This window comes from Salvia miltiorrhiza, unplaced genomic scaffold (genome assembly GCF_028751815.1).
Source record: "Salvia miltiorrhiza cultivar Shanhuang (shh) unplaced genomic scaffold, IMPLAD_Smil_shh original_scaffold_447, whole genome shotgun sequence".
Lineage (NCBI taxonomy): Eukaryota > Viridiplantae > Streptophyta > Magnoliopsida > Lamiales > Lamiaceae > Salvia > Salvia miltiorrhiza.
This window is the reverse complement of record NW_026651550.1, coordinates 239,477-262,768: the sequence shown is the minus strand read 5'-3', so window position 1 is coordinate 262,768 and position 23,292 is coordinate 239,477. Positions and strand designations below refer to the sequence as shown.

General features: G+C 39.5%; 4 protein-coding genes across 5 annotated transcripts; 1 reads left to right on the top strand and 3 right to left on the bottom strand.

Annotated features, from left to right (window-relative positions):
* The first annotated feature begins 5,119 nt into the window (after positions 1-5,119).
* LOC131004634 (caltractin-like) lies at positions 5,120-8,452 on the top strand. 2 transcript variants are annotated; one of them, XM_057931333.1, is made up of 8 exons: positions 5,120-5,332; positions 5,406-5,598; positions 6,459-6,579; positions 6,667-6,703; positions 6,821-6,848; positions 7,804-7,956; positions 8,030-8,132; positions 8,263-8,452. In XM_057931333.1, the coding sequence occupies exons 2-8, from the start codon at positions 5,596-5,598 to the stop codon at positions 8,325-8,327; spliced, it is 510 nt and encodes a 169-aa protein (XP_057787316.1). In that variant the 5' UTR covers positions 5,120-5,332; positions 5,406-5,595; the 3' UTR covers positions 8,328-8,452. The 2 variants fall into 2 exon arrangements, with proteins under 2 accessions (XP_057787316.1, XP_057787315.1); XM_057931332.1 differs by having other exon boundaries at positions 5,315-5,598.
* A 90-nt stretch (positions 8,453-8,542) lies between these two features.
* LOC131004633 (peroxidase 47) lies at positions 8,543-10,610 on the bottom strand. The gene is made up of 4 exons (XM_057931331.1): positions 9,667-10,610; positions 9,407-9,595; positions 9,169-9,331; positions 8,543-9,087 (listed from the first exon to the last, which is right to left on the bottom strand). Exons 1-4 carry the CDS (start codon positions 9,889-9,891, stop codon positions 8,690-8,692), a joined length of 975 nt encoding a protein of 324 aa, XP_057787314.1. The 5' UTR covers positions 9,892-10,610; the 3' UTR covers positions 8,543-8,689.
* A 1,856-nt stretch (positions 10,611-12,466) lies between these two features.
* Positions 12,467-15,402, bottom strand: LOC131004632 (uncharacterized). Its single transcript, XM_057931329.1, has 2 exons — positions 14,670-15,402; positions 12,467-12,861 (listed from the first exon to the last, which is right to left on the bottom strand). The coding sequence occupies exon 1, from the start codon at positions 15,268-15,270 to the stop codon at positions 14,671-14,673; it is 600 nt and encodes a 199-aa protein (XP_057787312.1). The 5' UTR covers positions 15,271-15,402; the 3' UTR covers positions 12,467-12,861; position 14,670.
* A 316-nt stretch (positions 15,403-15,718) lies between these two features.
* Positions 15,719-20,114, bottom strand: LOC131004631 (PHD finger protein At1g33420). Its single transcript, XM_057931328.1, has 5 exons — positions 19,234-20,114; positions 18,234-18,360; positions 17,531-17,746; positions 16,798-17,418; positions 15,719-16,709 (listed from the first exon to the last, which is right to left on the bottom strand). The coding sequence occupies exons 1-5, from the start codon at positions 19,577-19,579 to the stop codon at positions 15,878-15,880; spliced, it is 2,142 nt and encodes a 713-aa protein (XP_057787311.1). The 5' UTR covers positions 19,580-20,114; the 3' UTR covers positions 15,719-15,877.
* Positions 20,115-23,292: the final 3,178 nt, after the last annotated feature.

The window sequence follows — 23,292 nt, the reverse complement described above, 5'->3', positions numbered from 1 at the left end:
CGGTGATAACAATGCTTTTCTTAACAATAAGTGATAATTCCTTCGTTCCTCAAATTTTTACTATGTGAAATTTATGTTAAATTTTATGAGAATTCTTCGTGAAATACATCAATATTAAAATATTTATCTACTCAATTATATTTATAATTTTTATACTTTTAAAGTGATATGAAAGGTAAATTAGTAAAATAAAATATTTTTATTTCATTCCTAAACTTTATTTCTGTAGTGGGCAAATTTCGTACAGCCCATTCAAGCAAATATTTGCGGCCCAATTCAAAAAACCGAATTAAATAATTCAGCCCATACTCTAGGTCATCAGGGCCCATCGACCCAAACCCTAGATAGGGCAGCGACTTGGGGAAGAAGGCTGAAACTAATCAGGGATATCGACCCCACGAATATAGGAACGACTAGGGTTTAAGTAGACATGCTAGCAAAACCCTAGCCGTCAAGTGATCACGGTATAAATAATAACTTACTAGGTCATTCGACCTACACAATCATTGGCACTCCAACACATTCTCTCGCTCTTCTCTCCCCTCACGCACTATTCTACCTCCACGCTCTCAGCCTTAGGTTTTCCGGTGATCAGATCAACCGAGACGACCCAACGACCCTCGCTCATTGCTCAATCGCCTTCAACTCCGTCGACCAGATCGACCCGATTTAATCTTTCATTTACTTTCAATTGCTTTCAATACGATTTTTATTAATATTGTTTACTGACTTGAGCGTCGGAGGCCCTTCCATCGACACCCCCATCGGTGCTCCAAGAAGGGCTCTAACGTTGTTCGTGTTTCAGGTTGCTAGTTGACAAACAAGGTTTTCGTACCTCAATTCCACATGTTTTGTTGTCATTTCCCTTCATGTTTTGTTTGTGAATGCTTGTTTGTGCCCGAATATTTAGTTTTATGAAGATTTGATATCTTGGTGTAGTTTTGGAGTAATTTCAGGAACCATCAATGATTAATTGGAGGATTTTGAAGATATGAGATTGAAGTACGTCTCGAGAGGAATCCGTGAGCGCAAACGGCGACCAAATCCGAGTCCGGACGAGGGAGAACGGAGCAAAACGAGCGGCCTGCGCAATACGCCCAGTAGCCCGCGGTCACCACCCGCGGCCGCGGGGTGGGACCGCGGGTCAGCTGCCCCCGACTCAGGAGACACCCGCGGTCACCACCCGCGGCCGCGGGGTGGGACCGCGGGTCCCCTGACTCTCCCCCACGTTTGCCGGCCGCGGGCGCGGGCCAGGACCGCGGGAAAAGGACGGAGCCTCCCCAAGTGGGCCCCAGTCGGGTTTTTCACCCCTTAAACCCCTTTCTCCCCCTTTTCCTCACATTATTCATCATCCCCAACATTCAACACACCCATTTCCATCTTCCCCAATTCCTCCACACCAAACCCTAGCCTCCATTACCACATCTTTTTACCAAGATTGAATGCATTGAAGAGGAGAGAAGATTGAAGAAAGCTCATTAATAGGATTTGTCACTTCTTACTCTCTCTTTCATTTATGTATTTCTTTGATTTAGGTTTGTTGTTTGTGAACATGTTTGAATAAATCCCCCATTGGTTTGGGGATTAGGCTAGTTGATTATGTGATGGATTGATTATTATGCTTAATATATGTCTTGATTATTTCCTTGCTATTATCTTTTCAAGCCCTAGCTTTAATTCTTGTATGGATTGTTGGCCACTTTCTATGCATTTCTAATTTGTGATTTGAATTGGGAGAGGATAATCATAATAGATTAGGAGCTTGAAACATATTGACTCAATAAACCGGGAGGTTGAGAGTTGGGTGAGAGTTTACCGATCCTTTGTGCTTTTGGGAGTTATAGGTTAGAAGTTGACCGGGGACGGCAACTATGACCCGTAATCTACCGTTTTAGTCGTCCGGGAGGGGGCTAGAACTAGTGGGGAGATCACTCTAGATAAATAGGAATATCAAGACTAATATTGAGCTAATTTGAAGTCCATTGCTAATCCATCGATGCCTAATCCCTAAACCACCTTCATCACTTAATTAATCCACTTTATTTGATTGTTCTTATTTTGTCTTTGAATTTGTTAGTTAATCAAACCACTCACCTCCTTGTTTAGTCTAAATAGCTCTAGCATAATGAATTAGGATAATCACTAGATTGAACTACTAATCCTTGTGGGATACGACCTTGCTTCCATATATTGCAACTACCCGTATACTTGCGGCGTGGTGAAAATATTAGCGAACACTAGTGCCCATCGTATCGGACGACCACGACGTCCTTATCCGTAATTGTTGGATTCATCCCCAACAATTTCTAGCTATCAATTGTAGGAATGAAATCAAATAAAGAATCACAATTTCATTCCTTTGATATTCATTGTGTATACCAAACATAGAAATCACCTAAAGATTTGTCATTTATTTCTTATCCCCATTCCATTCCTACTTCCATTTCATTTCACGCTCGTGTCATTCCATCATACGAATAAGCTCTTAAGACTTTTTGATATGCTTCACGATTCCATGAATCAATAACGACCTTTTTTATGTTTTGATATGCTTCACAATTATGTTGATTGGAAGTATTATCTTCTTGATAGTTCAACTTTTTGGGTCGATGGTTACAGTAAATTGCAGCTTTTCTTGGTCGGGCCTTTCTCTAATAAATGTGTGTCTATTAGAGCATCTGCAACGGTTACACGATAGCAGCCTACTCGTGTAAGGCTGCTATCGTGTAACCGATGCAGCAAACACTTACACGAGGGCTACACGTCACAACCGTTGAAAATAGGCGCGTGTTTAAAAAAAATTTAATTTTAAATTCTTGAGGCAGCTTTGACTCCTCGGTTTTCGTGCCAAATTTCATCGTTCGATTTTTTTTTTTTTTTTTTCTTCTCTTTATATTCCATCGTCCTCCTTCTTCTTCCTCACTTTCACTCCACAATTCTCCTTCTTCTTTCACTTTCACTCCTTCTTCTTCCTCCTTCAAGCCTTTTCTTATTTTTTCTTCCGACAATAGCGGGATCCGACCACGGTTCTTCGTCTGATTCATCTGACGGTGTAGCTCACGCGATCATGGAGGAGATAGAGTTGCAGAAACAACTGCTTGCTCACATCTACGCCTAGCCGGCGCCGGAGGCGGGACGTGCGAAACGTCCCCGGTCTTACGTCCACCGTGATAGAGAGGAAGCCCATGTACGTCTTATGCAAGACTACTTCAACGACAATCCGACGTATGGACCTACATTTTTTCGACGGCGTTTTCGAATGCAGAAGGAGCTGTTCTTGCGCATCGTCGAGGCTGTTCAAGGTGAAGATACTTATTTCCAGATGACCACTGATGCAATAGGTCGGGACTCTCTTTCCCCGTTGCAGAAATGCACGTTGGCTATCCGCCAGTTAGCCACCGGCGTCAGTGCGGATACTTTTGACGAGTATCTCAAAGTCGCCGACTCCACCGGGCGTGTATGCCTCAAGAAGTTCTGCAAGACGGTCATCCGGGCTTTTGGAGCCTATTATCTGCACCGTCAAATGTCGGAGGACATCACACGCCTTACCCAGATGCACGAGGCGCGACACGGATTTCCCGGGATGCTCGGGAGTCTTGATTGTATGCATTGGGGGTGGAAGAATTGCCCTAGCCAACCATGATCTTGGAGGCCGTTGCATCCCACGATCTGTGGATTTGGCATGCCTTCTTCGGTGTCGCTGGTTCGAACAACGACATCAACGTTCTCAACCAGTCACCTCTTTTCGTCGACGTGTTGGATGGAACGGCCCCGCCTGTGCTCTTTCAAGCGAGCCATCGCTACTACCAGATGGGCTACTACTTGTGCGACGGCATATATCCGGAGTGGCGTTGCTTCGTCAAGAGTCCACCGATAGCGACAAATCAGAAGGAGACAAGGTTCAAGAAGATGCAAGAATCGGCACGAAAGGATGTCGAATGAGCCTTTGGAATCCTTCAAGCTCGGTAGGGAATCATTCGCAGTCCCGTGCAGAATTGGTACCTGGAGTACCTCCGGGACATCATGTTGTGTTGCATCATTCTCCACAACATGATTGTGGAGCACGAAGGTGAATGAGCAACCAATTGGAGAGATGACGATGCGGGACATGGGGCGTCTAGCAGTGACTCGATGGAGAGTGGTCGAGCAACCCCAGTTTCATTCGAGGAATATGTGCAAAGAGATACCCTTCTCCGAGATAGGCAGTCGCACGCCGCGCTCCAATATGATTTGATGGAGCATGTTTGGGCACGTTTCGGACCTTTAGGGCCGGAATAGTTATTTGTAGGATTTGTTTTTATTTTATTAAGTTTTATGTAATTTTTAGGATTTCAAAATTAATGCAATTTAAATTTGAAGTAAATTGTGTAATTTAAATTTATGAAATTAAACTTAAATGAAAAATGGAAAAATCAAAACTAAATCTACCATGTAACCCCAATGCAGCCTCTTTACACCACGTGGTCCCCCCTCATAAAGTATGCTATTATGTAGACTATCATGTAACCCCAATGCGGATGCTCTTAGTATCTGAATGAAGGTTAGACAAATGATGCATTGATTTGATTAAAGAGTGTTAGAAATGGATATTGGGCTCATTCCTCCCTTAAAAGGCCTTATAAGGGAGAGAGTTGCCTCATGCCACTATCTCCAATCCAAATGTGGGACACTTCAATACACCCCCGCACGCGCAGCGTGGACTGTCCCAAACAACATCTGTTGACAACGATATTGGGGGGCCAATCATTGGATTGGGTTGGGCTCATTCCTCCCTTAAAAGGCCTTATAAGGGAGAGGGTTGCCTCATGCCACTATCTCCAATCCAATGTGGGACACTTCAATACACCCCCGCACGCGCAGCGTGGACTGTCCCAAACGCCATCTGTTGACAACGATATTGGGGGGCCCATCATTGGATTGGGTTGGCTCTGATACCATGTTAGAAATTGATATTGGGTCCATTCTTCTCTTAAAAGGCCTTATAAGGGAGAGAGTTGCCTCACCATATAAAGTGGCTCATGCCACTATCTCCAACCCAATGTGGGACACTTCAATAAAGAGGATGCAATTATATAAATGAACTTAAGATAAAGAGGATGCAATTATATAAATGAACTTAAGAGTGCATTTTTTCATACTTGAACGAGTTCATCATATCGTTTGTTTTTTCAAAAAAAGGAGTAATATACTTTAATGGCATGGATATTTTCTCTAATGGACTACACACCATTGAGAAAATTATTTTGATTGCCTGCATTTTTTGGCATCTCTGACTCTGTTGGAGCTCCCATTGATGTGAGAGATGATATGTGGTTGGTATTTTGTTGAGTTGGTACGTTTTTACGAGTAGCGTACCCGTATTAATATCAAAAACTATCAATACGTTAAAATACGTTTTTTTTCAGGGTTTAGGAAAATACGTTTTCAATACGTTTGACCGAATGTTTTGAAAAAGAAAAAGAAAATCAGAAATCGCTACTTTACGGGTTTCAGACCATTCTCTCTCAATTTCTCACAATCTACACTTCGCACGAGAAAGAATCCGAGCGCCGTTCGCCGCCGTTCTGGTCGCCGCCTCCGCCTTCTGGAGCATTCATGGTATGTGTGGGTTAATTAATTGGAGATAGGACTGAATTCTGGAGCATTCGCGAATCGCGCACCATTCGATTGTTGAATTTATGGTGTGGGTTTGTAGCGTAGATTAGTGGATTGTTTGATTTGGTGAATTGGGAGTGGGTGGGTATGCGTGGGTTAATTAATTGGGAATTTGGGACGCCAATTGTGAGTCTGAATTGGATTTAAGTTTTAAGAATTAAGTAGTTATTTGCTCTATTTGGTTATGAATGAGTTTATATGATATGTATATACTAATTTTATTTATAAAAAAATTATAAAAATTAAAACGTATTTTTGACATATTTGTATTGTGATTTTTGGGATATTTTCGTTCTCGTATTCGTATTGGTGCTTCCTATGTTCGTAGTATGCATAAAGTCAAGTTATTATGAGCAAAGATATTTGTTTAGTTAATGCCTACAAATTGCAGTGAGGCAAATGTTTGAATAGAACACAATTCAGTGACTACTACAGATAGAAAAGAAAAATATTTTAGCAATCGATCGTATTCTTGTAGTATGTTCTACTTTAGCTTTAACATTTATCATTCAGAAGGAGATAAGAATTGATTCTGCTGACAAAAAGAGTTAAATGAAGTTCATGCATTTGAGAGGATGAAACCACTTTGGTATGTGATCGGAGATTGGATAAAGTAAGAGAATTCATGGAAGCTGGCTTATATTGACTTCTTAGAACATTTTTTATGTCATCAATAGAAGTGGATACAATGGCATTCAGAAGTACAGATTTGAGCATTCTATTCCATCTCACCCTTCCATCTTTCTTTCTGGTTTTGTCCTCCAAACCCTTATATGATTTATTTTGACATTCACCTATTACAGTCTACTCTTTACCGAGGGATGTCCAGGAAAGACAAACCTAGAGGACGCCCTCATGGGTTAACTCAACAAAAAAAGCAGGAGATTAAAGAAGCTTTTGAACTTTTTGATACTGATGGATCTGGTAATGATAATTCTATAGGAAATGAATTAGATGTCAATACAGTTATCTATTCGTAATGGTTGTTTTTCTTCAATTAATTGTATGCAGGAACAATCGATGCAAAAGAGTTGAATGTTGCAATGAGGTATACCTTCTTCCAACTTTCTTTTTTCTTTTTCCTTATTTTTGTGGGGGGGGGGGGGGTTTAAGACATACTTTTAAGTTGACGATTATTTCTTACAGTGATCTTGTTGCTTTACAGGGCTCTTGGTTTCGAAATGTCTGAAGAGGTAATGACTTAGTTTTAAAATCTGTGCTGCTGTTAAATTCTCTGAGGTGCAACGATTTATGTGCTTATACTTTAGGGGTGTGTTTGCTTTGAGGTATAAGGAATGGATAAGCTCCATTTACCACCTTATACCTCATTACCTTGTTTGCTTTGATGTTATAAAAATCCGGACAGATGGTATAATTTTTCGGGCTGCACGGTTGCACCTTTTCCTTGGGAAAAGTATAGTTTTATACCTAAGGGAGGCTGATATAATTTTATACCACCTTATGAGGAGTGGATAAATATATTATCATTCAAACCATACAAGATATAAAAAAATGTGGTCCCCGCTTTAAGTGAGAATTTTATAACTCATTATATTCTCCCTCTATTTAGAGGGATAAAAGGCAAGCACACCCTAGGAGTAGAGCATAATCTGTAGTTTTGCTTCCATTGTATAGTACACAAATGCTGCATCTCTTTAGCATATTGACCATGAAATTGTAGGAGTTTTTTTATTTTCCGTAGTGGCACAAGCATACTTCAAGGATTGAGTTTCTAAGTGAACTCGAGGAGTTTGAGTGGCTTTCTAAAACATTTAAGACCTTCATCTTTATGTTATTATCTTAATTATCCAAGAATTGATGATTGAATCATTTAGTTATACTATATCTAGGTCGGTGGTGGGCTGTAATGTAATGTTTAAAAATTCATAATTGATGCCTTACCTAAAAATTACTTTGCATGTTATCTTTGAGCCCCTAATATTGCATCAGAAGATGGAACTCTTGATAAGTTATTGGACGAATTGATAAAGGTTTTAGCTTCCATAAGTTTTGTCTCTAGCAGCTTGGTCGTGACCATTTCTTCTAGCTGAGTTTATAGTATATAAGTGTATAACAATAATCATGTTACTTGTGTATATATAATGAAAAGGGTCCTATTGTTTGAAAATTTCTAGCTTTTTACTACAGGAAATTACTCGAATGATAGCTGAAGTTGACAAGGATGGCAGTGGTGCAATTGACTTTGATGAATTTTGTCACATGATGACTGCCAAGTTTGGAGAAAGGGACACCAAAGAAGAGCTCATGAAAGCTTTTCACATTATTGACCAAGATAAAAATGTGAGTTTCTCTAGTGTCTTAAATTCCATTCCGTCTTGATTCTCACAAATAGGTGTTCATCATTTGAGTGCAGGGCAAGATTTCTACTGCAGATATTCAGCGCATAGCCAAGGAGTTGGGTGAAAATTTCAGTGAGAAAGAGATTCAGGACATGATTGATGAAGCAGATCGAGATCGTAAGTTTGCTTGATTTTTCTCTAGCTAGACGTGCAATTTGTTGTGCTAAAATTGCTTGTGGTATTCTGGACTTGTATCTTTATTTCAATCTATGTTGATAATTGTGGTAATCTCCCATGGAATGTGCAGGTGATGGTGAAGTAAATGCTGAGGAATTCATGAGGATGATGAGGAGAACATCATATGGATACTAGATTATTTTGCTCTCTACTTGTCTACTGTGTAATTTGTTACTGGTGTGTTGTAACATATGGTTTTGAATGATAAACAAGATTATCTGGATTCCAAGTGTTGGTTATAATACAATTCTTAGTTGAAATGATTTGGCTACATATAATTGTGATTTGCCTACTTGCTGTTGCTGACAGTTAGATGATCTACCTCCTCAAAAAAAGTTAAGAAATGTGTATTTCTTCACTAAAGATACTATTTATTGCATTACTTTGAACATAGTCACATATAGATAGTATTCCACTACAAAGAAGATATATATATATATATTTGGTTTGATTATACAGATGAGCAGCTAGCAGTTATATATGGAATTGAATTGAATTCAATTGATGAGGCGACAGTTACTTCTGACCTCTCCCTTGGAACCTTCCTTGACATCTAACTGTCCCATTTTAAGCATGGCTCGCTGGAAGTCCATGAAAAACATGGCTGGGTTGAAGGAATATGCATTGACGAATCCTCGAGTTGCAGCGCCATCAAACAGCGTCTGGTCGGAGAAGAGGACCCCGGCCCTTGTCTGCAGCGCGTTGAAGTATGCAGTGTCGAACCTGTTTCTGGACGAATCAAAGGGCTGCTCTGCATTGTCCCCCGCGCTGCACGTCTTGGACAGGGTCTTGGCGAACTGGGTGTCGATACTGGGGTCCACGTCGCTGGTGGAGTCGAAGTTAGAGAGCCGGGACTTGAAAGACGAGCATCTCGCCACGCCCAGCGTGTGCGCCCCTGTCACTCACTCACTCAGTCTCACACAACACAAGTTGTACTATAAATTCATTCAATTCAGTTCCAGAGATGAACAGTTACCGGATAAGGCCACCATGTCCTGGGCAGTGAAGCCACGCTGCCCAAACATCCTGATGAGCTCCGAACTGTTTAAGGTTGGTGGGGGCAGGTTAATGGTGTCTTCTATCTTTGATCTCCTCCCATCTCTTCTCCCTTTAGGAATCTCATAAAATGGACCACCAGCCTGGATTCAAATCAAACCATCATGAACTAGAACTATACTGTGTGATAATGAGTAAAGTAAAGTAAAGAAAATTACGAAGAAAACAGCATCTCTTGCAGCCATGGCAAGAATATCAGCACAGGAAACAACTCCAGGGCACTGCCTCTCCAATGCTTGTTTAGCAGCATCAATGATTTCATAGCCTCTCAAGCTTAAATTCGCCGGCGAGTCCTTCTCCGCCGTGTTGCTCTTGGTTGAGTCTATCAGCACGGATCCATCACACCCCTGCCATGCAGTATCATTTATCATCAAAACAAAACACACACACACACATTGATTAATTACATGATGCATACCTCCACAAAGCAGTCATGGAAATGCATCCTAAGAAGACCAGCAGCTAAAGTGGGATCAGACTGCACAGCTGTGTTGACAGCATTCCTTATGATAATATCAGCAATTGGGCAAGCCATGATGTAGTAGTTGGGGCTCAACCCGTTTGCCATCCCATACACCCAACCATTTACAATCATATACTTTATTAGGATTATAACCCCAAACAACAGATTAAGAGTCGCCATTTTCCCAAGATAATATTAATGGCTGCTCATATGCATGGATATATATAGTCACAGAGGTAGTGCGCATGGAGATGCATGGCATAGGAAAACTTGATTGGACCGCCACATGTGCTCATATATTTTGCTTTAACCAAAACGATTATGGGCACTAATTCTACTTCTTAAATATTAATCACTTGACTAACTAACATGTATTATAACGATTGGAGGAAATGGAAATGCACCATGCATAAACTCACCAACTATCACTATGGTGCTATTATCTTACTTAATTAATACGTAAAGAGATACTACTTATCAATTAATTGCATGGAATTGGAACGTGACATGCTAAGGGGCACTACAATACTTAAATGTGATCCACAGTTCCAAATTAATCAAAACTGAAGAAATCAATTAGTGCAGATTAAAAAATGTTTTAAGAAATAGAGATTAGTGTGCCAAATTTGACTTGTTGTTTCTTCAACTAACAAGACGAAACTCTTTTTTTTTTAGCAGAAAAGAAAAAACAAAAGCATAATGAACAATGAGATAGCAAATGTGTGGAGAAAGTCAAAATTGAAGTGGAAAATAATGAGAAAAGGCAGTGGGGTGGTGCTGCTGCATAGCTGGTTTCCATATAATCTCAAAGTGGGAAGAACTCGTTTCCAACTCCAGCGATAATAATAATCAATCACATCCACAAACATCCATCAATAACTCCTCTCCAACACGTTTCCTTCTGGATATTCTATTTCCTCTATCTCAGCTTTTAATATTCATATTTTTTTTTATGTTCCACATTTTTATATTTATTTTAATTTTTAGTGAAAGTAAGCTCCACTTTAATTATTTTAACACTCACATAAAAAATATAACCCTTATTCCACTCACAATACGTTCAATCACTTTATTAAAATCATTGTCTCTCTCAATTGAATACTAAAAATTGAGACGGAGAAGATACTTAATTTCGTTATTATTTATTCATACAGTACACACATATATGATATGATATATGCATGCATCAATACATTGAACTCACCTATTTAACCGCACATGACATTATCTAATTAGTAGGGTTGACGACAAATATTGAACTTATTGAGTATTTTATCCGTTAAATCCCATGTTTGTTGCATAATATGCACTTCATTAAAAAAACAAGTACCATACCCCCTAAAAAAAGTATAAGTTCATTAATCGTCATATTTTCATCTTAAGAGAAAATCGGTTTCAAGATTTGTAAACTTAATATAAAGTCAAATTAATGCACAATTTTTAACAAATACTCATTCCATAAAAATTTGTATTATGATTTGGAGGCACAAATTTTAATAAATAGTTGGAAATTTTTTATGAAGTGGAGAAATAAATCCTCTAGAATAATGGACGCATTGGATGCACAGAAACTATATTGATGCATGAACGAGCTTCATGCTATGTTGCTTGGCATTGGCTTCTGTCTCGAGAATGACATTGGTCCGATTTTGGTTTCTCTAACTCTCTTCTTACTATTCATAAATAGTAATTCATTCATCCATAAAAATTGCGACTTTATTACCATATTTGAATGTTCCTGGAAATTGTGGCATTTCCTTATTTGAAAATGACCCCACAAACTTTTCTTCTCATTATTTACAAAAGGTTGTGAGACTCAATATCTACTCAAATACAACTATCACATTTTTTCTTAAAGCTCGTGACATCTCTTTTGGGTCACAATTTTTAGGGATGAAGGGAATAGAATGGAATGAATTATCTTTGTGATGAGATGTATGAGGCCTTCGTGCGTGTTAAGGAGACTACCGTTTTAGAGTTTTGTCATGTTCGTAGAGAAGTTAAACTAAGGTTTCATTCGAGGGGATGGACGACGGGCCAAACTAAGCTTTGACAAAGGTTGTAGACGGAGGATGCATAACAAAGCTCAGAGAGTGAAGGCGGAGGAGGCACTGTGTAAGGGTGGAGGCGCGAGGGTGGAGCCCTGGAGGTAGTGGAGGAAAAAATTTGCAGTAGAGGCACAAGGGGTTGGAGGCTGGGGATGAGAGACAACGAAGAAGAGGAGTAGAGAAAGAGATGGGACGAGTTTAGAGAAAACTTTTAGGAAAAATAAAGTACTATAAAATATGTAGATTTTAATTAAATTTTTAATTAATCTCTAATTTTGCCCCAAAAAAGAAATTAGCCATATAACTTGAAATAACTCAAAAAAATGTGACATTAATAATGAGACTGAGAAAATATTATATACTCCCTCCGTCCACCAATCAACTACCCATTTGGTGGTCGGCACGGAAACTAAGAAAGCTGAAAAAGGTGGTGTAAAAGACCAAAAGGGTAGAGTGTTAGTGTAGTGTGATTACTTTTACTAATCTTTCCTTTATAAGTTGAGTTCTTTAACATTATTTTTATTCCTTTATTTAAATTACTCATTTTTTTAATAAGCTTTATTTGTGATTTATTCTTAAGTAAACTCATTCATAATTTTATTTAGTGATGCCTAAATTACTCATTTTTTTAATAAATGGGCCCCAATTGTGAATATGGCAGAAGGGAGTATTCATGCAATATTTAAATGGAAGGCACAAGTTTCGGTACTTAAAAAGAAATTTGCATTGATTTAATCTGCCAAAAATATGGCAGATTACTGTAAGTACAAAATGGCGCCAGTTTGGGCAGGAAATTACACAAAATATTTGGAGGGAATTGTTCAAATCTACCTACCAACTTAATGAGTCAATAAATACACAAAAGAGGAGGTTGGTGAGCTCATTAATTTCAGCCAACTCCACAAAATGCCACAAGAAAGAGAGAGTACTAAACTATCAAATGACAAAAGAAATCAAATTGCGCAGTGGCTTTTGCAACGTAGTTCCAACGGTAAATTGAAGTACGGCGCCAAGAAAGAAGCAGCCAACGTCTTCAATACAAGCTTGAAGACTATTTGGGCAATATGGAAAGAGGCAGCCGCGCAGCAAGCTATCGGGATACCTATACAGTTGAAGAACATGAAAAAGGGATCAACACATAAAGACAAGATGAAAATTGATGCAGAAAAGGTAAAAAACCTAAGTGTACTACAAAGATCCTCACTTAGAGTGATGGCATGTTCTTTAGGAGTTAGTAAGTCACTAGTTCATAAGTGGGTGAAAGAAAAGGAACTTAGAGCACATACCAATTCCATCAAGCCCTTTTTAACACCTCAAAACAAAGTAAAAAGGCTGCAATGGAGCCTATCTCAACTTAGTAGTGTAAGTGAGATGGGAATGAGAAAATTTCAAACAATGTTTAACACTATACACATAGACGAAAAGTGGTTTTACTTAACAAAAAATAAGGATAGGTATTACCTTGTGCCCGGTGAGAAGGAACCTTATAGAACTTGCAAATCTAAGAGGTTTATTCCCAAAATCATGTTTGTGAGTGCAATTGCCCGCCCTATCATAGATGAACAGGGGAATGTGCTTTTTGATGGGAAATTGGGTATTTTTCCATTTACAAATGAAGAGGCAGCCAAAAGAAATTCAAAGAATAGAACAAAAGGCACTATGGAAACCAAAGCAATACAAAACATCACACAGAACATCATGAGGGACTGCATGCTCAATGAGGTATGCATTTACTATGTTTATGCTATCAGAATTTATTGCTTCCATTCATCATTTAGCCTTTTAATTATTTCCACAGATGTTACCTGTTTTTAAGGCCAAGTGGCCTGCATTTACAAGCAAAGACATATTCATACAGCAAGACAATGCATGACCACACATTAAACCCGATGATCCAGAGTTCCTAGCAGTTGCAAGATCAGATGGTTTCAATTTTCATCTGGTCTGCCAACCTGCGAACTCACCGGACACCAATGTGAATGATCTTGGCTTTTTTAGAGCCATACAAACATTGAAGGACCAGAAGCCAGCCAAGGATGTGGCTGAATTGCTGAAAAATGTTCAAGAAGCATATATGGAGTACCCACCACAGAAGATAAACCATGTATTCTTTACACTACAGGGTTGCTATAAAGAGATACTCAAAGTAAAAGGAGACAACAACTACCAGATACCTCATATGAACAAAGAGAGATTGGAAAGGGCAGGGATTCTACCAGATGCAATAGCCATTGAAGAACAGCTAGTACAAGAGTGTGTGGACTACCTGGAAGGTCTAAAAGATGATGAGACGCAGCATGTACAGATGATGGAGGAAGAGCAGATGCAGCAAATGATGGAAGAAGAGCAAATGCAACAAAACATGGATATGCTCCTAGATGGAATGCAACATGTACAAATCACTTAGAATAGGGACTGAAATTTAGTTTTGTGTATGGGTTTACAGAACCAAACATGAGTGGCCTTACATTTTGTATGTTTGAGATGTAAACTTGTTAAGTGAAGCATTTTGGGTTTATCAATTTACCTATACATTTTGTTTATGTCTATCTCCTAAGAAACCTCCAAAAACTAAGTTTAAAACTTTAGTGGTGGCTCTCTTAGGAGATTAACAATTCCCCTCAGATTATAACATCATCATTGGGGCTGACTAAGTCCAAGTATTAGTATCAATATCTTATCAGTTTAACACCAGGAACATATAGGCATCACCAGGAACATAGAGGCATCACCAGCCATAGCACATAGCAAATCAGACAATACCAGCAACATATAAGCATCACCAGCCATAGCACATAGCAAATCAGACAATACCAGCCACAAAGAGGCATCACCAGCCATAGCAACTACCCATAGGCATCACCAGCCACCAACAAACCAAAAGAGACAAAGAAATGATAAAGATATCACCTTAATCGATCATGCTATCTACCAACGAAGGAAGATAGATGCGTAGGGTTTGAAGGCGACGGCGGCGCCTAGAGGATTCGTCTGCAGGCGGCGGCCGCGAGTGCGCTGGCGGCTCTATGTCAGAGACGAGGCCACCGGCAGCAAGCCATGCCTGGTACTCACTATCATCACCGATGGACTCCGAAATACCAACGTATTTCGTGTATTTTTCAGCTGAGAACTGAGCGAAGTTGTAATAGGTGGCTTCCTCGACAGATCCAGGTGTCGGCGGCGCTAAAGGTGGAGCGAGAGTAGGTGGCGACCACGGCTCAACAGATCCGGGTGCCGGCGTCGAATCTATGAAAGATTCTGTCTCCGGCACCATGGATTCCGTCGAAAGCACGAATGACTCAGATTCCGGCACGAATGACTCAGATTCCGGCACAAATGACTCAGATTCTGGCACGAATGCTTCAGATTCCGGCGCCAACCCCTGAAGAGAAGCCACATAAGAAATGGCGACTTCTTCCATCGAGGGGAGCCGGAATCCACCGTCAATTTCCGTCGATTCGACTTCCCATTCACTTGGATAGGTGGGATGAGCAGTCGGAAGAGAAGCCATCGATAGATAACTCGATGGTGCAAAGAGGAAGATCGAAGAACAACGGCGGGAGGGAAATCGGTGAGAGGGAGATAGAGAATTAGGGTTTGCGCCGATTGGGGTTGTATTCCCTTTTTAGGGAATAAAAAGTGAGAACTCATTTTGCAATAAATTACCGAAAAAGGATAAAAATAAATATGTTATCATTACCTCACTTAATTAATTAGGTGGGATTAATTAGTGTTCTTAATGTAAACTATGGTGGGCCATGCTAGTAAAGTGTTGTAATTTCAAAAGTATGGAAGGGTATATGTGTCTAAAAAGCAGAGTTGGTAGTTAATTGGTGGACAAAATTTTAGAGGCAAATGGGTAGTTGATTGGTGGACGGAGGGAGTAGATTTTATGTATGAGTTCACTGCCATATACGAACCCGACGCGGTGTAACAGCGAAACAAAAGTAAAGCTAAGATTGAGACGAGGCAAATATACACAAACTCTATTTCTGAAACTAATGCCACTGGAAAGTCATTTCACGGCCCCCTTCATATATATACACATCTCACTAGACCCTGCTTGCTTGCTTGGGAAAACCAAAAAAAGAAAAAAAAAGGCATATTTTATTTACAGATTACAGGACACCAGTGTTTGTAAAGCTCATACCCGCGGCGGCATCAACAAAAACATTATCCACCACTTGATCCCTGCATTGCCCATTTCCCTTGTTGGTGCTCCTGCGTCTACATCTGTAGCAGAAAAACTTCACCGGAACAGCATCCGAGTCGGGGATCCCCGAACATCTCGTGTGCTGCCATATCCCACACACGTCGCACGCCAGCATTCTCTCACCATCATCATCCTTTGCACCACACAAGCAATCCACAATCCATCTCTCTATACCCCTTTCCATTCTAAACCTACTCAGCCCGTTTTTCCCATGGAACTTTCCCCGGATGCGCACAGATTCCATAGACCCTAGCAACAGTCTGATTTGAGTGGATTCATCAACACCGCCATAACCAACCACCTCGTCCGCTTGGAACCTTCTCAGCATCAAATACACATCTTGGAAGGCCCTCATTGCTTCAAGCTTCAGGTCAGCAATTGTGGCATCTGGTGATAGTACAAGTAACTCAGGCGGAGGATTATGGTTATATTCTTCGGGCTGTTCCATCAGATCAACCTCACACAGTACCTGCACTGCATTTTCCTTGGAGACAGACAGGAAATGCCCTGGGAGGTAGTCCTTTACGAACTGCTTACAATCAAGAATTTTTGTGGCAGAGCTAACTGCAACATCTCGTTTAGCTAGAGGCATGTTAAGTACCATCGCTTCAGGATGGAGAAGACACTCATAAAAATACTTAAGATCCCAAACAAGTCGTTCATCAGATGGGTGGTTTGCCATCGGGAAACTGTTCAAACGTGTACTGGCTGGAATGGATGCGCTTCCTGGCTCAAGTCTGTCAGGAACAGAGAAACATGGGCATTAATGAAAAATTACGATTCTAATCATGTCAGACAAGACACAGGTTAAAAAATGCTGCTAACCTGTACTCCATGGCACCAGAATCAGAAATGCATCTAGCAGCAACGACCATGCCTGGAGCTGCCTGTTTCCCCTTAAGTTCTTTAAGGCAGTAATCCAAAAGCTCTGGAGAACCTACTCTGCAAACAGCACCTCTAAGAGCACGCCAACTCACCCAGGTGGATCCACTAACAGCACGCAACACTTTGAACATGGCTTCTTCTACACGTCTTACGTCGTCAATAGTCCAAGAACACAAAGCCCTCGAATTACTAGTCCTAAGTTTCTTGCAAGGAGATTCATCTGCTCTTACAGCAAACTGATGGTGGCGATCGTGAATCAAACCCATCAGGAAACAAAACAGGTCTCGGATGTTTACAAGCTCCCGTTCAGATATGGACTGGTAAAATGAGATTAAATCCTGCAGGCGCGTCCGAGGCTTCCTTCCTTGAGCTTGAAACAAAGACAACGGCAAAGAGGAAAGATTCTCGATTGCCATCTTATAGTCTTCCAGGTTCAACGAGAAACTGCCCGCGCCAAACTGATAGCCCCAATCTCCATACCATGGATGGCCTTTAACCACAGCATGAAGCAATCGGAACTCCAGCCCATTCTTCTTCGACACGTCCATCACGCTGACCTTTCTGTTCATCCATAAAAGCAGAAGTTTGAGGTTCCTATTGCATTGCATGATAAAAGAAGCCAAAAGCTGAATAAAACAGCTATGGTCGGAATAAAAGATGGAGAAATCCCCACCTGACACCCAGCATTCTGCAAAGCCTATCCCAGAAATTCATTATGTGTCGTCCGGAAAGAAGCCTGGATCCACCTTCTCTACCATTTACTCTAAGAAGATGGCCGTAGCCATTTGCATGAACGACACCATGCAACAGATGTGTCGTGTTGTCTAGCTGCTGATACATCCAATCTTCGACATCTTCCGTTGTCATTACATGATTGCATGACTTGCATCTGGAGGAAACAATTCAGATATTAGAACAATAAGCTACAACAATGAATCCCACATTTATTTTCCCAAGTTGGGCAGGCAGCACAATGGAATAAACAAAAAATGTGTCAAAGTAAAAAAGAAGAAGCAGCTGCAGCACATAACGAGCCCGTTAGCTCCATATAAAATACATGACTGAATATTTTTATCCCCATTACTAGGATACCTCCAATTTTACTTTTTCAATGTGATATTAATCAAGCAAAAAATAACTCAACGATGGAAATTATAAAGAACCTTGTGATATTCCGAAGTAATAATCCATCTTAATAAACAATAGATTAGTCTTACTACTTTTATTTAAAAGTTCAATCTTTGCAAAATTAAAGCCAGTGAAACGTTATTTTGCCAGTTCCTAAGCATAGAAAAGCTAACTAGTAGCCTTGCCCGGATACATAGACGTAAATTGTGAAACGATAAGAATAGCTCAGGAGTAAAGGTTATCTCTACCTGGAATCAGTCATATGAAGGGCATCACCACAGCCAGCACACGTCGTATTATAGCCAGCGATAGAATTGCCATCAGATTTTATTATGAAATGATACCGCTTAGCGCTGACCGGATTGCTACTCCATCCTAACATTATTATATGAATTAATAATTAGATTCACATAAAATTAAATAAATAAATAAACACTAATAAGGAGCGGAATGCAGCATCCTATGATGAAAGTCAATACTCGTATTGATAGATCAGTTTAACGTTTTATTAGTAAAAAAAAGACTGAAGAAAAAGACACTTGTAACCTCCCCGTGAACTCTAAAGGAATGCTGATGATGAAGGGTAGTTTTAGGATAAAGAGAACATCGAATCGGAATTTCGTAATAGGGGCAGGTTAGGCGAAAAGGAAACACATCAGCGAATAACGTGGCCCACTAACCCACTTCTATTTTATATTAGTATTGTTTTTTATTTTTCATTTAATTTTAATTTTATGGGCCTTACTTTATTGGGCAGTGGGCCTAGACTACGATATTAGCTCTTCCACCTATGCACGGGTCGGTCCCACTTCCACCTATAATCAACTTAATCTTATAATCTGTGCTTTGGAAATATCAAATTAAGTTTCTCATAAAGACCATTATTATCTTCCATCATAAAAAACATTAAAAAAAAAACAAATAATAAATCCAAAAAACGCATCAGTCGTCCACTAATTACAACATGATGGACAAATACTGATCCGCTAAAACTCAATCATAGCCACCCTCTTACCACTAATACGGGGAAATATTTCGGTAAATTTCTTTTTCACCACCCAAAAAACAAATATTTCAACTTTCTAGTTGGTGTTTTCCGCCTTGACCAAAACGAGCGCTTAAACCAACGAGGTTTTCAATTCTTAAAAATAATTTTACTAGTAAAAGAAATTCTGCAATTAGGACTGCCACGGCAAAAGTTAAAATATCAACTGAGTCAGCGCGCCTGACTCGGTGTTGAGAACTCACCAACGACACGACACTGGTCGCAATAAACGGATCTGGATCTGGCAACATCCTCCTCCACGACGTCTAGGAAGACGATGGCAGGTCCGCCGTCGTCTACGGCTAGGTCGCCTACGGCTAGGTCGCCTACGCGGAAGAGGATCCGCCAGGTGAGCAGGTGGGGGAAGAGCGACGAAGGGGGAGGAAGGTGCGCGTGCTTCGTCAGGAACGCCCTAACGGTGGTCCTGAACGGCCTGGCGGCCGCCGGCGATTCTAGATCGCCGGCGCTCGGGAACGTGAGGAAATCACTGAGATCGGCAGTGACTCGCCTCTTGGCCAGCCGCTTGGTCGGCCTGCCGTTCACCACCATGATCCTTACGTCAGATCTCCGCGCGTGGGGCTACGGAAACGAATCCTCGTCTCAGATCTGGATCAATCACAGACCGGACGGCCAATATTGAGATACAGGAGGGATACAGTAATGGTTATAAATTAGTTTTTGAGGAATAAATTACAGAAAAAAAGGAGGAAGACGAAGGAGGAGGAGAAGAGGAAGAGGAATAGGAATAGGGAGATCCGTAGGAAAAGGAACCGGAGGGAAAAGAGACGCAGAGAAGGAGACGAGGGAAAATTGGAGGGTCTGTTTCGGCGGGTTCGAGAGATTAGGGTTTGGTTGGTGTGGTTGGGATTTCGGGGCTTTTTTGTACTTTTAAATCATTTTTAAGTTTCGCAATTTCCCTCGATTCTCGTGACTAATTAAGTTTCGGGAATTTTAAGTCGGTCTATAATTGCGATGCCACCATTTATTCAAATTTAATACTCCTTATATAGCTAGTAAAAACGAAATACATGTACATGCATGAGGCATCCCTTTTATTATAGATTTATGACTCTACAAATTCAAAACCAAATCGAATTAAGTGTATATTTATTTTCCTAATTTATTTAAATTTAAATTCATTGAATATATGGTGAGGGCTTCTTCTTTTTCTATTATTTAAATGAAGAATATGGTGAGTGAGTTAAGAGTGAATTAATTAAATCAACGGATATATTGCGAGATGCTTAGTTAGCAAGTCATTTATTAACTAATAGCGCGTTGAGTTTCGACAAGTTTCTCCCTAATTGTCCAAACACATAAATATACATTTATTTAGATTTTTTCCAACAAATGAATTTTCATCAAAATTTAATTCGCGATTCCAAACTTTTAAATAAAAAAGAATGAAAAATAACACAGAAAATTTCATACTCTTTAATTAATAAAATTATGAGAATATAAAATAAATAAAATTTTAAAATTAAGAATGTAGCAAATGAGTTTTTTAGATAAAAATAAGATTAAATCATACAAAAAAAGTCACACACATAAATTAAGGTATTGCCTTCAATATGTAATCGTATTATATGGAATGAATTTAATTGTATTCATCTCAAATTTCGATTAAGAAGTGAATTTTACTATATGTTCTTGTCTTCAACTCATACAATGAATTTAAGTTTTCAATCAATAAAGTCTCATAAAGAAAATGCGAGATTCTAAATATATATATATATATATATATATATATATATATATATTAAAAAGTTCATACTTATTTTTAACCTATAAAAAGTTTGAGAATATTAAATAAATATAAAACAAAAATATGTGAATAAGAATTCAAAACAGTGAGTGTAAGATAAATTCAAAAAGATGATGCATGAGATGTTTATGTTTATGTACGCACATGAACTAAATTGTCCCTTCAATTAGATTTCATTATATAATGTATATATTTATACTAATCTCAAGCTCAATTAAAAAAGTGATTTTACAAAAAACAATTGTAGACATGTAGATTGATGTTCGAATCTATTTAGAAATTGTATGTACCTATAATTGTTTCGAACCCAATAAAAAGGTGAGTTTTACTGCATGTTCTCGTCTCAAACTCATATATTAATACTTTTTTTAAACACTCGTAATATTAATACCTGCTAATTAGTCAAACGTGTAAAAATCATTTTATTTCAGGAAAAATTAATATGGAATTTCAAATTGAAAATAAAAATAGGAAAGAAGATTAATTGAGAAAATACTCTTTGATTATAAAAATTTCAACAATATTAAATAAATAAAGAGGTTATAATTGAAAAATATCTAAAGTTTTTCAATTTTTTAATTTATATAATGACCTTTTTTTTACCAGAATATACATGAATTGAAGATTGATTCTGAATCGTCCCACAACTTACAATTTACCTAAATCCAATTTAATGTGGCAGTCGAAATTTTCGACAATCTTGAGTTCTTTTAATGATTTTATTTCAATCGTAAAAACTTGTCAACTCTATCACATTTTTGCATTTAAATCAATTTTAGCACCACGGCTCTTCTATGATGGCTCAAATATTAAAGAGTAAACATTAAGATAATTAATATAAAAATGAATTATATAGTTAAATCTATTTTTATATAAAAGCAATATATATATATATATATATATATATTAATTACCCTAAATTATGCTCTGTAATACCTGCATTAATTGATTGATAATCATTGAAAATATTATTTAAATATTGTAAATAAAAAAAATAATTATTGCAAATGCAGAAGATCGAGATAAATTAGAATTGCGAAATTGTAGATTGTTGGCAATCGAAATACGAGAGAGATTTTTAAATTTCATTTTCCTATTAGGTTATTGATAATATCACTCCTCCAAAATGCATATATGATCTTTTTTTTAAAACCCAAATCATGTCCATATATTACGAAAAATCATCTAAAACAATCTCCTCAAGCCAAAAAGGGAAGTTCTCGGTCCAACAAATTGGACTATCACAATTGCGCACAAATTGTGCTAAAGGATGGGCAGCTTTATTAGTCTCTCGATAAACATGATTAACATTAACATTGATAGTTGGAGCTGAGACGTGCCGAGTCAGAGGTACGCCTCGGCATGATGGTCAGCTCTGGAGGGTAGAGCAGAGCAGCTCTGGAGGTAGAGCAGACCAGCGCGGGGAGGACAGAGTAGAGCAGCTTTGGGAGGTCAGAGCAGACCAGCTCTGGAGGTGAGCTCTTGAGATGTCGATGGCTGGATCAGTGGGAGCAGAGTGAAGCAGTTACTGGGCGCCAATTGCCACGACCCACGATGGGCAGTTTTGAGTTAGTGGAGCGAAAAACTGCCCGACAGTTAGTCTCAGCCATGTAGACGGTTTTTACCTAGTGATGGGGGTTGACTATCACATTAATATATTGTAATTGGCTGTGAACGTGCAGAGTGTAAAGTGTGTGCGCGAGCCTTGAGCATAGAGATAGGCCCTTGTAATTTTATTGTGGGAATAAAATTAAAGGTTGGGGTGTGGTGTTCCCGTAAATCGTTGTGTGTTGCTTAAGGTTGTTCATGTAAATGTCTGCTGCGTGTGAACTTTGATTCGTGCACATTACATTCGAGAGCCTCATACATTCTAAGTGTCAAAAGAGTGTTGGTGATGGAAGAAGCTGGTCGGATTGTGGGAATTCGGCGCTGCACGGGGCGAAAAATCCAGAGTTGAAGGAAGACCCTGTGACATTTGGTATCAGAGCCAGGTTAGGTTGGCTCTGGTGCGTGTTGCGGCCGTTGTGGAGATGGCGCAAGCGTGAGAATTTTCTGCTCTTGAAGAGAGGGTGCTGAGGTTGGAGACGATGCTTGGGAGGACCCCGGAGGTCTCAACGTCGGCTGGACATGAGACCATCTTTGGTCAGATTGCTGCAATCAAAGAGTCGGTTGAAGCGATACGCAAATCGGTGGAAGACACTCCTAGATTTGTTAAAGGTCGGATCGTGTCGTGCGAGGAAGAGGTGTCTGCCTTGACACAGGCGGTCAACATCAAGATCGAGGAGCTGTTGGATGAGTTGCGGCTCGTGAAGCGAGTGCTCCAGAACGGTGGAGCAAAGCAGGCCGGTTCTAAAGGTTCGAATCCCAGAGCCTAAACCTTTTGAGGGTGCCAGGAGTTCGAAGGAGTTAGAAAATTTTCTTTGGGACATGGAGATGTATTTCAAGGCATTTCATGTGCCTAATGATGAGAAGGTGTCGATCACTAGCATGTACTTGA